Source organism: Malurus melanocephalus, unplaced genomic scaffold (genome assembly GCF_030028575.1).
Source record: "Malurus melanocephalus ecotype Western Australia unplaced genomic scaffold, MMel_1.1 scaffold_513, whole genome shotgun sequence".
Classification (NCBI taxonomy): domain Eukaryota; kingdom Metazoa; phylum Chordata; class Aves; order Passeriformes; family Maluridae; genus Malurus; species Malurus melanocephalus.
Genome location: NW_026623745.1, coordinates 367861 through 383777, shown reverse-complemented (window position 1 = coordinate 383777; position 15917 = coordinate 367861). Strand labels below are relative to the sequence as shown.

The window sequence follows — 15917 nt, the reverse complement described above, 5'->3', positions numbered from 1 at the left end:
CCTAAAATACATTTTAGGTATATACATAAAATGAATTTACTACAGATTCACAACCCCTGGATGTGGCCTCAAGTGCTAACAAGAGGCCTCCAAAAACACATTGGTTACTGGACAATTGGACTTGGTCTAAATGTATGAAAATGAATACTTGAGATTRAGGTAGACTGTATATTTTTCCACTTGCATTTTGTGTCTCAAATAAGAATAGCACACTGTACAGGATTTGAGATAGCTGAATCTCTTTGACCTATGAAATGCCAAATCTTTCCATCTTTCTAAATTCCCCTGCTGGAATGATAAAAAGTAACTCAACTGCCCTATCCATGTACCCTCAATTCTTTTATTTTCTGCCTACTTTAAATCTTGGTTTTTTTCATTATTGCTTACGAATAAATCTATATTTTGTTTCTTAACTGGAAAACTATTTACCTTCATATACTGTACCTTACTTTGTCAACTAAAAAATGTGGTATTACTTATTATCATCAGCTACAAAGAGATCCTTATCATTCTACTTGTATGGATGCGTGAATAACGAAAAGACTACAGTCTTTGTCAAAATTCACACACTATCTATCTGCTTCAATGCCATAAAGCTGTTAAGATATTTCATTTTAAGAGTGAACTGCTTGAATTACTTAGAGATGTCTGCTTGCAAGTCAATTCCATGCTAAAGTAGAGTGTTTGACAATGAGACAATTTTTGCAGTCTCACTTTCTCTCTCTTGCACTTGCAGGTTTTTTAAATGTACTTAAAAGCAGTAAATAAMTACAAAATGGATACAATTATGGATCTGTAGCAACTCCATAATAAACAGCCTTGCAGATGCATATTCTAATTACAGCTTCTTCTCAGTAAGATGGTATTTGAAAAGTGAAAAGACTAGAGCAACAAGATCTAGAATTTGATCGGTATTTTAAGGTGAATTTTTCTTTATGCGTAAGGACAATAAGGACATCTATTTCATATTCTTACCCACATCTTATTTCAACTTGTGCTTCCTAATATATCACCTCTTCACAAGCGTGGACACAGATTACTGAAATCTAACTCAAACTATGAAAGTTGCTTACTARTTGCAAATCTTAATGATACGTGCAAACAAAACCTTAAAATAAACGTACATTAAGCTCATATTTATAACTTACAGCTCCCAACTGCCACAACTCATTCATGGGATGCTTTCAGTCTATTTATTGGTAGTAATGTATTATCACAGCATTAAATTCCACAATCCCTTTCTCTTCCCATGAAAATGCTCGTTACCTTCACAGGCTGTGTATGTTGTTAGCATGCACACAGAGCTAAACACATAGTCATAATCACTCATGGTACATAATCAGTAGAGGCTGACAAACATTCCATAAAGCAATTCTTCAGAGATGCCTTCCTGAGTTTCTTAATCTGTCTCCACTGTCTACAGAGAAAGCCTAGACAATGAACTTGTGTAAAATTTGGGCATATAAATTTTGGCAAGGTGAATTAGACAGCTGAGACAATAAGTTATGTGAAGATTAGCCACTGATGTGCAGCTATGAAACACTGGAATCTARTATTAACAGTAACATTTAACAATCTTGCTTTATGCATCCAAGCATTGTAACTGAAAATTGGAAATATATACAATGCTTCAGACAAATCTGGAGCTCCTRACAAGTTCCACAAAAAGCAGGCATCCATTTGTTTCTTTAAATTACAGAGATGTMTTTGGTATCTCAAATCCAGATCAATTTTAGATCAGTAATAAAATGTTTTTACACCAACTGATGTTATGAATGCATGTTCCTGAAAGAGAACATGCTATTTTGGCAAATATATGAACCATATCGTGTCTTGATTATTTCAAGAAATTACAGTTCTACAGAGACCTGATGGTAGCTAAAAGGTTTGCTCCTTAGTACTTTAAGTCAATATCTAATTAAGTGACTTAAGAATTAAACAAAGAAATTACAATCCTGGCAACTCATTCTGTAATAAAATTATGCACATAAACTGATATATAGAAACATTTTTCTCATAAAAGAACAYGTAGCAATACCTGTAAATTACATTTACTTAAGAATTAATTATTTAAATTAATTACTTAAGTACTGCTAGTTAAAAAAAATATTTGATTCTATAAGCCTCAAATATATAAACTTCACATACTTCAAACATAATGAAAAAACTACATCTCACATAGTGAGCAGCCATTTTGTGTGGATTATTTAAAATACACTTACTTCTGCTTACTGGCCATATTTCGGCTGCTTTGTCGTTGGTTTGCCATTTGGAAATCCATGAATATTCCACTAAAAGAGCTTCTGACAGAAGAATACTGGCTTTCTGTGATATTGTAAAACATAGTTAGTGTTACAGTTCACACTTAAAAGTGCATGCAAATGTTAAGCAGTAAGTCTAAAAAGCAGCAGTTTTGTTTCAACAGAGCTGCTAAAAGGTCCTGGTTCCCATATTACAGAGAGTACTTCATCAGAGCTTTCAGTACAGTGAGTTTAACTTCAGCAAAGGGCCAGTATACAACCCTTACAATGGCTCTTTATCCATTAATTCAAAATGACTGACCATTGTAATTTTCACTTTGAAAGCTCACGATGCAGAAAGTGCCTTCTTCTTTTGCTATTAGCAGGTCCTTGTTCCCTACGTACCATAAAATGCTCCATGATCAATTCTAAAACTCATATTAAAGTCACACAGACTTCACCACGTGCACACTACACCCCTGAGTAAGAATTCATCACTACAGATAGTGGAGAACCTCATCAACACTGGCTTAACAAATATCCTCGGATGAATAAGGAAAACACTGAAAAYTGTTCCTTGAAAAGCCACAGTTAACAGAACAACTATGACAACTGATGTCARGTCTATCTTGCTGCCTTYCCTGGCTAGATCGTACCTAACTGAYCTTAATATSCAACTTCCAGTCAGGACTRGAGGTGCTTCACTTCCTCAAAGGAAGTCTGCCTTTTTAGGCARTACTTCTGAAATGCTTTTAAACTTATAAAAATAATTACCAGAATGATCAACCAGCATTTTAAGAAAATCAGACAAAAAGTTCATCAAAAAATAATGTCTTATGTAATTAAGAATAAAGCACCAAGTGCTACAATTCAGGAATTTAAAAATCTTTATTGATTCCATATTGTTAATTAGAAAAATAATAATTGCATAAATCTTCTGTAAGAAGAAATTCACATTAGAGTATATTGGTTCTGACTGCAATGACCACCAAATTGAAAATCTTTTGACAGGAGAGAATCTTCTAGGTTGGAAAAGACCTTTAAGAGATACTGCAAAGACTTATAGAAACTCCATGCTATTCTTCCACGACTGTACTAATTTTCTATGAACTAGACTAAAGAGCTATTAAATATTCTTTTGCACAATGATTCTATATGGATGTTCAGTGCAGGCTGCAAAGGAGAACCACAACTGTTCTYAGAAAAGTAGCTCTGGCACTCACAGGTATCAGATCAACTAAATGCCAGACAGCATTTGAAAGAGCCTTCATTTAAAAGAGATAAAGTGTTATATATTTGAGTAGTATTGATATTTCTCTTGCCTTCCCTCCAGAATAGTTGCTTTGACTTTGTTAAAAGGAAAAGGTGAATTTAATGCCAGCAGAAGCCCCAAACTGTTCCAGCACTCCTCAAGTTTTCAAAATCCAGACTCTCATATGCTCCTCTTACCCAAAATAAGATGTATTAAATGTCAGTCTGTACATTTTTATATTTCACATTTYAAATGATTAGTAATTCCTATGAATCATTTAGTAACGTGGACGCTACAGYGCTTATCCACAAACCTACATGACTCATACAGAGGACCAGATTTTGGTCTTTAGGCAGACTGCTAGAAAAGGTGGCCTGCTGACTTGTAAGTTCTATGTGTTACTCACACATTTAACAGAAAAAGACTGGTATCTAGTCACATACCCAAGACTGGTTCCTTTTTCTCATTTTCCAGTTTCTTTGGCAATGGATTAAAAATTCTATCATTTTCTGCAGTAATTGCTCTTTGAATTTCTTCAATTTCTGATGTTATGGAAAATGGAACCTCTCTTAGGTTTTCTTCTGCATCTCTTTCTTCACCACTTTTCTCTTCATCATCTTCAAAATCATCTTCATAGTCCTTTAAAAATAACAGAACTTTCAGTACTTASTGAACACTTGACTATAGATGTACTTTTCAAGATCTCTTACAGAAATGATAAAATGGTGTCAAAATAAAAAATCTCAATACAGATGGCTACAAATCCCCTGACTGAAAACTAAAATAACTGATAGAATGAAAATGGCATCTCTTGATTGTGCAGTAATTTTAATCATAGGAAGACAATCCCACAGTGCAGTTCTACAGTGCCCAAACCAGTCTTTTTTTAAATATCCTAAAGTAGATACTAGATGCTTAGGTGAATTATGTGCTCTTTAAAAAAATAAAGTAACACTGTTTAGYGGCATAAATGCTTCAGGGATGTACAAAGTTGTTTATTTGACAGTTTTAATTCAAGCTGTCCTTTAATGGCAGACTCACTTTTACTAAACTATCACATTCCCTGTCAATGCCTAACAGTTGTTGATTTTCTTAACTAAGACAATTCATCTCATACTAAAATGATCCCCAAACACAAATTATGGGAGCAAGTTTTAAATGTGCTTATTTCTCTTCACTGAATGGTAAAGGGCTACCACAATGAACAGCTCAACAGGGRACATCATCACTCCTGACATGAGTGCAGGTGAACTCTACCTGAATTGAMCAAACATGATTCTAGTTCAGCTCCCAATGAAAACACATACAACACACTCTTCTACCTTAATAACTTCAAAGCAGACAAAAGAGAGCTAAAAATAGGGAGCTCAATAAACAAATTAATGAAATGAATGCTGTGTGTCAGTACTTTTTTTCCGATGATATTTGATATCCTATGATAAACAGGCTTTTTTCATTTTTTACCTGAAATTATTAGCTCTGATTATTTAAACAATTCAGCATTTTTCACAGAAAGTCATTTAAATAATCGAAGTTCAGAAAAGCAGAGAAAACATTCTGTGAAGACTTCAAGTCAAAAGCAAAAGCTTGTTCCCAACCACTAAAGAAAAGTGATTAAATAGATAGCAGAGTTTCTACACAACATTTTAACTACTCACTGTCTAGTGTTAGCCAAATTAAGGTCAGTGTCACCAAAAAAATAACTAAAAAACATATAACATCCTGTTTATTTCTGTGAACAAAGTTATTCTATATTTTGATACTTAATATTCTATATTTTGATACTTAAGAATTACTTCAGACAGACAACTGTACACTCTTACTTACTTCAAAATCATCTTCATAATTTGGTGAAAAGTCATCAAGTCCTGTATCTGGATTAGAGATCGGTGTATCTTTCATTTCCTAAATGAGAAAAATAAATGAAGTTAAATAGTCTTACAAAAAAACCCTTTTATCTGCTAAATCTTAGGATATAGACTAATACTTGCTGTTCTCAGATATTTGTACATTTTTCAAGCAAACATACAGCATATAGCTTTTAAAGCTAAATAACAGTGTATTATCATGTGGTAATTACAGAATGTAATAGTACAGGAAGAAAAACAGAACTCAGCTTTATCTTGGGAAGAGCAATTGTTTTTCCACCAGTATTTTTACTGGAAAATACATAAAAACTGCTGTGCTGTCTACAATTTCATTGATGGTGTAACAACAAAGTTAAGACTGCTCCAAGCTTTTGAGGACTTSTCAAAATTATCCCTATATCTAAGTCATACTAGGGAACTCAAACTGTTAAACGAGTGGAAATGTTAAAACTAGGAAATTTTTGGTAAATAAATGGCATTATTTTAAACAAGTTAATAATCTAGAAAAAATAAACTTATTTGAAGTCATTGCAGGGATACCATACATCTTATTTCACATAAATAAAGAAGAGGATTCAATGTTAACTAATTATTTACATATAAAAATTATCTTGTTATATCCATGTCTCTGGTTTCAACATTTGACCTATGTTCTTAACATAGATTCTTAACATTCATAGATTGAATCCTCCAACATAACTTAGGTTGTGAGAAATTTCCCTAGTTTTCCTGCCTGCAAATTTGCAGGTACTCAGCAGTAACTAATTCACATAGTATAATTAATAGAACTTTTAAAAAATCTTTATTCCATTTAGCCAGACACCTTTAGCAACACAAAGGTGAGTCTTTGTTAGCTATTAGACTATATTTTTAGTGTTTATTGCCTCACTATAATCATCTCGGAATATGCCTATAGAGCTGTCAGTTTTATTAACAATAACAAAGCTTTTAACACTGTATCTGTATAGTTTTTACACACTAAAAACCCCCACCTCAATAGTTGTCTGGGTTCCTACTGTAAAGAATTTAAAGAGAAAATATGTATATTGTCAATTCAAAACAAGATTAGGAAGTCATGCTGAAATACATGGAATTTCAGCATTTTGAACAACAAATATACAAAAAAAAATCAACAGCATAAAATGCAAACCCCTGGAATTCGATTTAATTCTCCCTGTTGAGTCAGGTCTTAAGTAGGGATTTCACCCTCCTAGGTTGCCTCCTATTGCCAAGACAGAAGAGATAATGGAAAAGGAGAACAAATAAAAGGATGGAACYGCTTATTTCTCTCCACAAACTACAAATGAAATTTAGGTGCTCACCACAAACAATTCACACTTAMAGATAAGCTGAATCAAACAGCAGAAAATATGACAAAACTTTAAAAAAAATTCAAGGTAGCATTAGGCTGTATCTGCACAGACTGTTCCAAAAAAGCCCAAGTCTATATAGCTTGCACTGCAGACTTGCTGTAAATTTSGTTCTGTCTGCACATGTAAATTTAAAAATATTAAAATAATTTAAATAATTTCAAAATATAAGGATAATTTGCTGTTCCTTAGTTTTACCTCTCGTCTTGTGTCTGTCTCCTCTTCTTCAATGAGTTTTTCTTTATCTTTTACAGTCCTATTCAAAAAAGAGAACAACAATTTTATCGGTTAACTCATAAGAAAGCAGTTTTGCTTCACTTTTGTTTTCTGGGGATTTTGTTTGTTTTAGGAAAAAAAAAGTCTGTATCCTGAGAAGAAAAAAACCGCTGGAAACTTCCAATTAACTGAAATATTTCTACAAGTATTTTTATAGATCTCTATGATACAAAAGGATAATAAAACAACCAAATTATTAACCAGCAAAGAATTGCAGAAACCTTGTCCAAATCTACCACCTAAAACTGCATGAAAAAGCAAGAAAAAGTAATGAGGAAAAAAAATCAGTAAGCCCAAACATTTATTACTTGTATTAATACCTGCAGCAAACCAGAAATCAAKATCAGATTGGTGAAATATGCTCAAAAGCTATAAATTGAAGACTGACTTCAAACCTGCTTTTTCATTCAGGGGTCTTATCTATGAGGACAGTACAATCAGAGTCAGAGAGCWGGAGCAAATTGATAAGCATTGCTCCTTAATAATCTATTTGATTATTTTATCAGTAGAGAGTAGCAGACTTTGAGAATACACTTACTTCTTAAGTGTGTATTGCTGTATACCACTGTTAGGATTAATAAACATAGGAAAAGGCAACCAAAAAAAAATTAAAATTTGGCTGGATCCTGTTATATCAAATAAGGAATGATTTAACATTAACAATGCTTGAAGTTTACACAGGGTTTTGGGACATTCCACTAAATCATACTGCCTTCCCTGGCATTCAGGAATGCCTAAACTCTTCTTTCCCAGCTATGCACAATGACAGCCACAACCCCAGAAGCAGCAGCTTCAAAGTATCACCTGCTAACAAAATATTCAGCCTGCTGATACAGTTGAGTGCTGCAGTCAGGTAGCATCTGAATTTTTTTTTTCTTTTGTACAGGAATACACTTCCACAAATTCACTTTAAGCAAAGTGGTTTGTCCCATGCTTAACATTCGTAATACTGAGCCAACTTCACTGCCAGTGTCCTCAGAAGCAAACAACCCAGACTCGTCCTGACCCAGGAAGCTAAACTAGGGTTTGAAATGTGAATTGCAACCAGCAACAATCCCAGAGAATTAGACTTCAGAAAGTTGTATAAGGATTTCACAAGGCTCAAGAATTAAACAATTCAGAAACCTCAGTAAGATTTATATTTGCTACTAATAAAATGTAGAAATATAATCCTGAAATTTAACTGATCCTACTGAGGATATTTGGGCCTTTCCCTTTCACATTCAACTGCTATATATATATATATATATATATATATACATATATAAATTTATATATGTTTTAGATACTATCTAGGATAGGAACTAAGTACAGATACTCAATTTAAACTAAACAACATAACAGAGTCTTATAAGCTCTCATCATGAACCTTACGTGTGTCTACATGACTGCATAGTGAATTTCCAGATGGTAAAATACAGCATTTCTGTCTCCCAGACTAACATGTATGTTTTTTACAAGGACTGCAAAATATCTCTTTCTACCTTTCAAGCTGATGGCTCGTTTCTTCTTGAATCCTCTCCTCCTTTTTGTATTCGCTGCTCTGTAAAAGAAGTCACAATATTCATGAGTCAGACATGCTAGGAGGGAATATGTATATGAACCCATTATCAAACAGTCAGAAAGGTTACTAATAAGTTGTTTCAATTACAGACAATATTTTATTTCAGTCATTGTCTGTAACGTGTTCTGAAAAACTAGCAGGGGCTAAGGGCTGACCTTGGAAGGCTGTGGCCAGCCTGCTCCAGAGAAAGAGATTTTAACAGTATGTACCACAACAATTCACATAACTGGACTCAGGGACAGAACAGTCTCAGGTACTTTTAATCCCCAGTAGAGGAACTTGACTCTTAAATTCTGTACTATGATCATTTGCCTAAGTTTGGAAATATATTCAGTATATTGTTTAAGATAAAGGTGTTTGTCTCTATCTATGAACTTCAGAAAACAAAACAAATCTGGGATGGAAGCATCAGTGTGTGTGTTCTCCACCTGAGTAAACTTCCAAATGAATCAAACATTGAGCAAGCCCCTGATACTGTTGTCTGCTGCAGAAAGCCAGTTACAGGAATCATTCATGGAGGGCCCCTACACTGAAGGTGACTAGTATTTTCATCAGAAAATAAATTTTTGAGATTTTATTTCATAAGCTTGTACATCTTCACTTGTCAGGCAGCAGAAGAATGCACCCAGACCATCTCAACTATTCTACGTTCCATGAAACTTATTTGGTTTCAAGGGTTACAAATTACTAGATATTCCCTCTCTCAGTCTTGTAGAATGAATATTTATAGTATAAAAATCAGTAAAAAATGATGAATTTTTAACTATGTCTCTAGGATATAACATCATGCTCCATGAGAAACGTAAAAAATATTCTGTGACTTCAGAAATAGAGGCAAACCCCACAAATATATGGGATCTATACTCATGTGCCTACTTATGAGCTGGATAGCTGTGCTCCCTTCACAGACAACGTAAGAGTAGCTTCTATTAAAATACTTCTTTTTCACATACAGGCAACTAATAAACTTTAATGAACCTCAAGCCTTATGACATCTCCACTTCAAAATGTTTGCATAAATTTCAAAAGTCATAGCAATAAAGAATTTTATTAATAAAAGACGTTTCTAACATATAGGCAACTTTTTTGTTTAAATTTTATGGAGGAATCAATTTTGATTTAGCACACTTAACTGCAGATGCAGTGTTTTTATCTGCCAATTTAACCTCAAATTTCAGAAAAAGTTGACTTAAGTCAACTTAAAATCCTAGTATCTTTATTATTCCCTTACTGATAATGTATTGATAATTAAATACGTGATTAGGTAATGTTTTTACAAAACCTACCCTTAGATCATGCTTCTTTCTTTCATTTTCTCTACTTTTTACTCTCTCATTAGCTTCTGCTGCTAGCCCTTCTCTGTCTCCATGGGAAGATTTTTCTTTAGATCTCTTTGATTTATGTTTTTCTTCCTCTTCCTTTCCATAATGTTTATGACTTTTCTCTTTAGAAAGCTTCTCTTTCTCTGGCCCAACAGAATGTTCTTTTTTTTCTCTGTGTCTTCTTTCTCCCTCTTTATCCAACTGTTGATGTTTCTCTAACGTGTGCAGACGTTCACCTTCTTCACCTTTGTAGGCTAAATGTTTGTCAATTCTCTKTATTACATCATTATCCTGCAAAGAGGAAAACAGTATTAAAGCGTTAAAAAGTTCTCCAAGACTGTTTCATCTTCACAAATCTATCAATTTTTGATCTTTAAACAGATTGAATTTTAAGCACATAATCTTTCTGTCAAGTAGATCTTTCAGCCTTTTTTTTTACTTCCTATGATAGCAAGTTTCAAATTATGATTGMACTTGAGATTCTGAAACTTCTTTGGGGACACTGCATAATTTGCTGCAGAAACTTCTTTGGATCAGATGTTCTTCACACAAGAATTYACTCTTGCTTATTAGGTGTTCAAAAGCAGGACGTACACTCAACAATTACCCGTGTGATAAAGGCATAAATAGCAAATGGAAAATTTTGATGTAGCTGTACAAAAATGAAGCATTGTTTGCTATGAAAATTTTATTTTCATTCCTTTATGAAAAAAGGAATGAAATATGGCCTTAAAATAGGGTAGCTGAGACTTTGTGTTTTGAATACTTGTCAATATCTTACAAGCTATGCATCCTTTGGATTTCCTGGGAGCTGCAGTCTCATCGAGTTTCTTCATTATTCTACAATTTAATCTTATTCAATTGTGGAAACACTTCACCAATTTCCCTTCCTTTACCTTCTGTGCTTTATGCCTTCTTTCTCGCTCTTCAGTTCTTGCTTTCTCTTCCCCTAGAAAAGGGATGTATAAATTAGGGAACAAATTTGATAATACTCAAACTCTGTACACAATTAACTCTAGCCTGTAGAAAATAGTATTTCAGCRATGTGTTTTCTCTAACATATGAGCTTTCAAAAAGGAATTCTGTGGAAATTCTCTCTCCAAAGCTCGTTACTCCTTCTCTCTTAAATGAAAACCTCCACTCTCGTGTAATGCTAAGGGTAATAACACATGCTACTGATCTCAGCAATCCCCTGCAAGTGAATGGATCACTCAGTAGAGAAAGTCTAGGCAGGAAGGTACATGCCCTCTTAAAGTCAACTGACCAACAAAACCATCCTCTCTTCAGAGGACAGGAAACAAGCATTAAGTTTTTTAAGCATCAAAATAAAATCAGGTTACCACAACATTCCATAAGGATGCACATGCCAGCAGGTACTCTCACTGGCCTGTTTTATACTCYGTGCACAGAGTGTTCCTATCTAAATATCAAATATTTCCAAGCACAACAGCMATTTGAACTTACCCAAATGATGCCTGATTTCTCTTTTTCTGTGATGTTCTTTATCTCTTCCTTCAAATGATTTCAGATTATTTTGTGCATCTGTTTGCCTTATCTCCTGTGTCTTGTGCTTTTTGTCTTGCTCTCTATCAGTCTCCCTGTCTCTATGTTTTGGTACACTGTGTCTCTCCTTCTCCGAATGTGACTCTTGAAGCTTATCTTTGTGTCTCTCTCTGTCTCCTCTATGGTGTTCTTTTTCCYTTACACTTTCTCTCCTTTTATCCCTGTCTCTTTCACTAGATTTAAACCTCTCTCTCTCTCTTGTTCTTTCCTTGCTCTTCCCTCTGTCTTTGAGGTCATGTCTACTAGGGTCTATGTCATGAAAAGTTCTAGCTCTCTGAAGTTTCTTTTCTCTGTGCTTTCGGTCTTCATTTTGACTATCTGRTTGTGATGGCTGAAATAAAATAAAAAATCTATTATTATAATTCAGCAATCTATTTTGGTAAGAGYATATTCATATAAAAAACCCTGGTGGATTACTAAATGTGTACTTAATCTATCAAACCATATTAAAATGCTGATATATTTCTAGGTTTACTATGTAAATATTAACATTATGTCTGTGCTTACTTACAAAGAACTAATAAATGGAATAATAAGATACATAATGGAAAACAGCTTTTAAAAAATACAACAAAAACCTAATATAAGTATCAGTGATATAACTGACTGCAGCCTGAATGCATAGTTGACACGGGGATGATGTAATACATCAGTTTAAAAATACACGACGACCATGACAGATGATGACAATAAATATAACAGATAATATACATGCAGGCAGGTGAATAAGTATGTATGAAGCAGAGCAGTCACTTGGATTTGGGTGGCCAGCAAATCAGACCCCATTGACTGCTGTCTGGTTACTGTAACAATGCATTATTTCTATTTACCTAATTCAGAAATTTGTGGAGTAATCTTATATGACTCACATAGCTAGAAAGAGCCAAGKGGGCCAGCCTCTGGATAACCTTGGACTGGAGAGATTCCAGAACAGTTGTGACAAGGAACTCAGCAGCTATACATTAAACCTCTGTACCATTTGTATTCAGTGATGCAGATTTGAAGTATCTGGTGCACCAAAATGTATTAAAGAGCTACCACAGACCYGACAAGGCAGAGTGGCTTGTAGTGCTCTAAGGTAACTTAACATCAAGACTAGCAGAAAAAAAAAAATCAAACCACCTTTAGATGTTTCCAAAGTTCTTCTGCTTTCCAAGTGTCTTCTTTGGTTTTTCTCTAGWACAGAAAATGCAGAAAAGACTGAGTAACCAATTTGCAGAGCGAAGTAAATAATTTAACAATCATATTTCTCAGGAAAGGATCAAGGTACATATGGCAAGTATCACTGAAAGGATCATGCAAACAGTAATTTGATTTAGCCCTAACATCTRTTTATAGTAAACCTCACCTGACTGGACCTGAAAGAAGCCTAAAGCTCAGACTACATGTGTAAGTTCACTGCACATGAAATATCTGTCTGTAGCACTGAAGGTAAAAAGCTAAAAGATAATGAAACTGATCAAAATACACACAATGATTATTTCATTATAGCACTCCCTAGTTAAATAGGTTATATTTCTTCTATCCTCATTTGCAGAGTTCCTGCCCTTGGCTGCTTGACTGCTGCTAACAAGGCTAAATAAAAAAGTCATATTGTTTGAGATCACTAAAGGAAAGGAGGAATTTATCCTATTGAATATTTTAAGAAGTTCATTGCAGGATGATGACTACATCCAAATTGACATGATCAGGCTACCCTTATTCTCAAATTTAGACTTGGCAAAAGCTATCGAAGATGAACCTAATAATCACTGATAAATATTGTAATGATGAGCTGCACTGGTGGAAGAAAATAAACACATGGTGCCCATTTTTTTTTTCTTAATTCATTACATGGAACAGTATTTTAACAGTTTTTTTTTTTATTATTATTACACATGAAAACATCTCATCCTTTCAAATTTAGATCTTATAGAAGATTGTAATGGACTGGCAAACTTCATCTAAATTCAATAAGGAATCTCAAGAAGGCAGCATTTGTAATAAAAAGAAAGTGCCTTTTAAGTTTTATTTTCTTCTGATATTTAAAAAAGGCAAAAAACAAAGAATGCAAACATTTACTGTGGCAGAAAGTCAGATGAGAAAGTAAAAACAAAGATGAAAATTTTCTTAAGTCAAGCTTTAACAAAGCCTAAGAAACTCAACAGAACTTGTGTGAATGTAACCTGGAAGGCAGGATGTGGATGGAAAGAGAGCAGAATGCCATATTAGAGTCTCAAACAGTAATCTACTTAAAATCCCTAACATACATGACCATGGTTTTGGTTTTAGACAATATTTAGGTATGTATCAGCAAACAAAGAAAGAATGCTAATGATGTTAAGAGCATAAAATTAGCATAACCAGTTGACTTCATCAGATAAGGTAGCTTCACATTTATTTCAAAGCTGAAACAAAGGGCACACAGCACTCATTCAGAGGTGATTCTCTGGCACCCAATAATATGCATCTGMCAGTTTYTTGGGGTCTGCAGTTTTCACCTCCYCACCACAACCATAACCTGTTGCTTTTGTCTATGATGATTTTCTACTTAAATCTCTGCTTCTGCAAGAGTATAATAAACAGGGAAAAAAGGAGATATTTTAATAAGGTCTTAATAACATTGAGACCACTGCCCTGTAAATAAACATCCACACAAAAATGGTTAAAACAAACTTTCAAAGGATTTATTGAACTTTCTTACCTGTCTGCTAATTTAGAAACACTTATATACTCATTTAAATCCAGATGAAGATTAGTTACTTAAATGACACTGGGATTTAACTTAATTCATACACCTGAGAGCATTCAGCTCACATGAAATGCCACAGACTTACTGAACTCAAAACGTGCTATGAAARTTTTTACCATTTAAGAATCCGTCCCTTAATCTAAAGAAAAAGTAGTCAGTGGAACAAGAAACCTTGTTCCTTCAGATAAACTTTGAAAGAGATCAACAGGGTTTTCTTCACCCACAACTGGAAAGGTAAGACGTTTTCAGAGCATACTGTTAAGTTTTTAACTAATTTAAGAAATCAGTTAACTATAATTCTAAAGGAAAGGAAACAGAAGCACAGCAAGACACAATTCTACCGTTTTTAAGCCAAAGTACTTTATTTTTTTACGCATAAATATGTATTTTTCTTCTTTCCAATATCTTTCTATTCTTGCCAATTTGAGAGCCCTTAAATAGTTAAGAGCACAAGTGATAGAACAGAAGCAGAAAAAGGAGGGTTCCTCACACAGCGTGRCTGTTCCTGCCACTGCCTCTGGCCCTTCGGCACTCACAGCAACACACCCGAAAAATTTCAGAWCAAAGTTTAACTTTTCCATCACAACTCACTAGCTCACTGATTTGGCACTTCTGCTTTTTCATCTGAAAGTGTCACATAGCAATCGATGTCAGCACACGTATGTGGGTTTGTCTGCTTCATTCCGGAGCTCTACGAACTTTCAATAATTTAACACCTTAATGCAAAAGTTATGCGTGTTCCTGAAGAACTGGAGTCCGACAATTAGCGGTCACAGGAGCGCCAACTATTAAACATACTTTTATCTACAATGTGAAACCTTAACGACCTCCCGTCTGCAGGAGGATGCGCGGCTGGCACAATCTCACTCCTCTGCCAGAGGGATAAGGGTGATACGGATTGATTTCCTCGCTACGGCCGCTGTCGGGGGGGATTCACCGCCGTGCCGACAACACAAGGCGACCCGACCGGCCCCAGCAGAGCCGCGGGGGTTCTCGGGGGCAGCAGAGGAGACACCGGCGTTGTCCCCTGCCCTGCCCCGCTCGCCCGGCCGCTGCCCCTCACCTTGTCCCCGTCCATGGGGCCGGGAGGCCGCGTCCGCCGCCTCGGGCCGGGATCGGCGCTGCGTGCGGGCCCGCCCCGGCAACCAGGGCCCGCAGCCGCTCGCCGAGCGATGGATGCGCCGGCGCCGCCTGACGGGCGCTACGGCCGCGGGAAGGTTTTCCCGCTCCGGTGGATCCTTGTGGACAAGGACAAGGAGATCCTGGGGACCATAAGGAACAGCAGTGCCAGCAGGTCGGGAAGGTGGTCCTGTCTCTCTCCTCAGCTCTGCTGAGGCGCATCTGGAGCGCTGTGTCCCGTTCTGGGCTCCTCTGTATCAGAGACAAGGAGCTCCTGGAGCGGGTCCAGCCGAGGGCAACGAAGGTAATGAAGGGACTGAAGCATCCCTCTCACGAGAAAGGGCTGAGGGAGCTGGGTCTGTTCAGCCTTGAGAACCGATGACAGAATGGGGACCTCATTATGTATATAAATATCTATGCAGAGTGCCAAGAGGATGGAGCGAGCTCTTCCCTGTGGTGCCAAGCAATAGGACAAGAGGCAACGGACAGAAACTGATAGACAGAAATTTCCACCTGAACATGAGGAAGAATTTCTTCACTGTGGAGGTGACTGGGCACTGGAACAGATTGCCCAGAGAGGGTGTGGAGTCTCCCTCCCTGGAGATATTCCAG

The 15917-nt window shown here is 35.9% G+C and overlaps 1 protein-coding gene across 1 annotated transcript in view; it reads right to left on the bottom strand.

The window, feature by feature from the left end:
* The window catches only part of DYNC2I1 (dynein 2 intermediate chain 1), a 29503-nt gene extending 13961 nt beyond the window's left edge, over nucleotides 1–15542 (bottom strand). Inside the window, 11 exon segments of the mRNA XM_057381520.1 lie at nucleotides 2223–2325; nucleotides 3936–4131; nucleotides 5320–5397; nucleotides 6929–6986; nucleotides 8491–8549; nucleotides 9857–10183; nucleotides 10789–10841; nucleotides 11357–11786; nucleotides 12578–12631; nucleotides 15250–15302; nucleotides 15305–15542. Coding sequence (XP_057237503.1) covers nucleotides 2223–2325; nucleotides 3936–4131; nucleotides 5320–5397; nucleotides 6929–6986; nucleotides 8491–8549; nucleotides 9857–10183; nucleotides 10789–10841; nucleotides 11357–11786; nucleotides 12578–12631; nucleotides 15250–15302; nucleotides 15305–15527 — 1634 coding nt within the window. The 5' untranslated portion in view covers nucleotides 15528–15542.
* Between the last annotated feature and the right edge of the window lie 375 nt (nucleotides 15543–15917).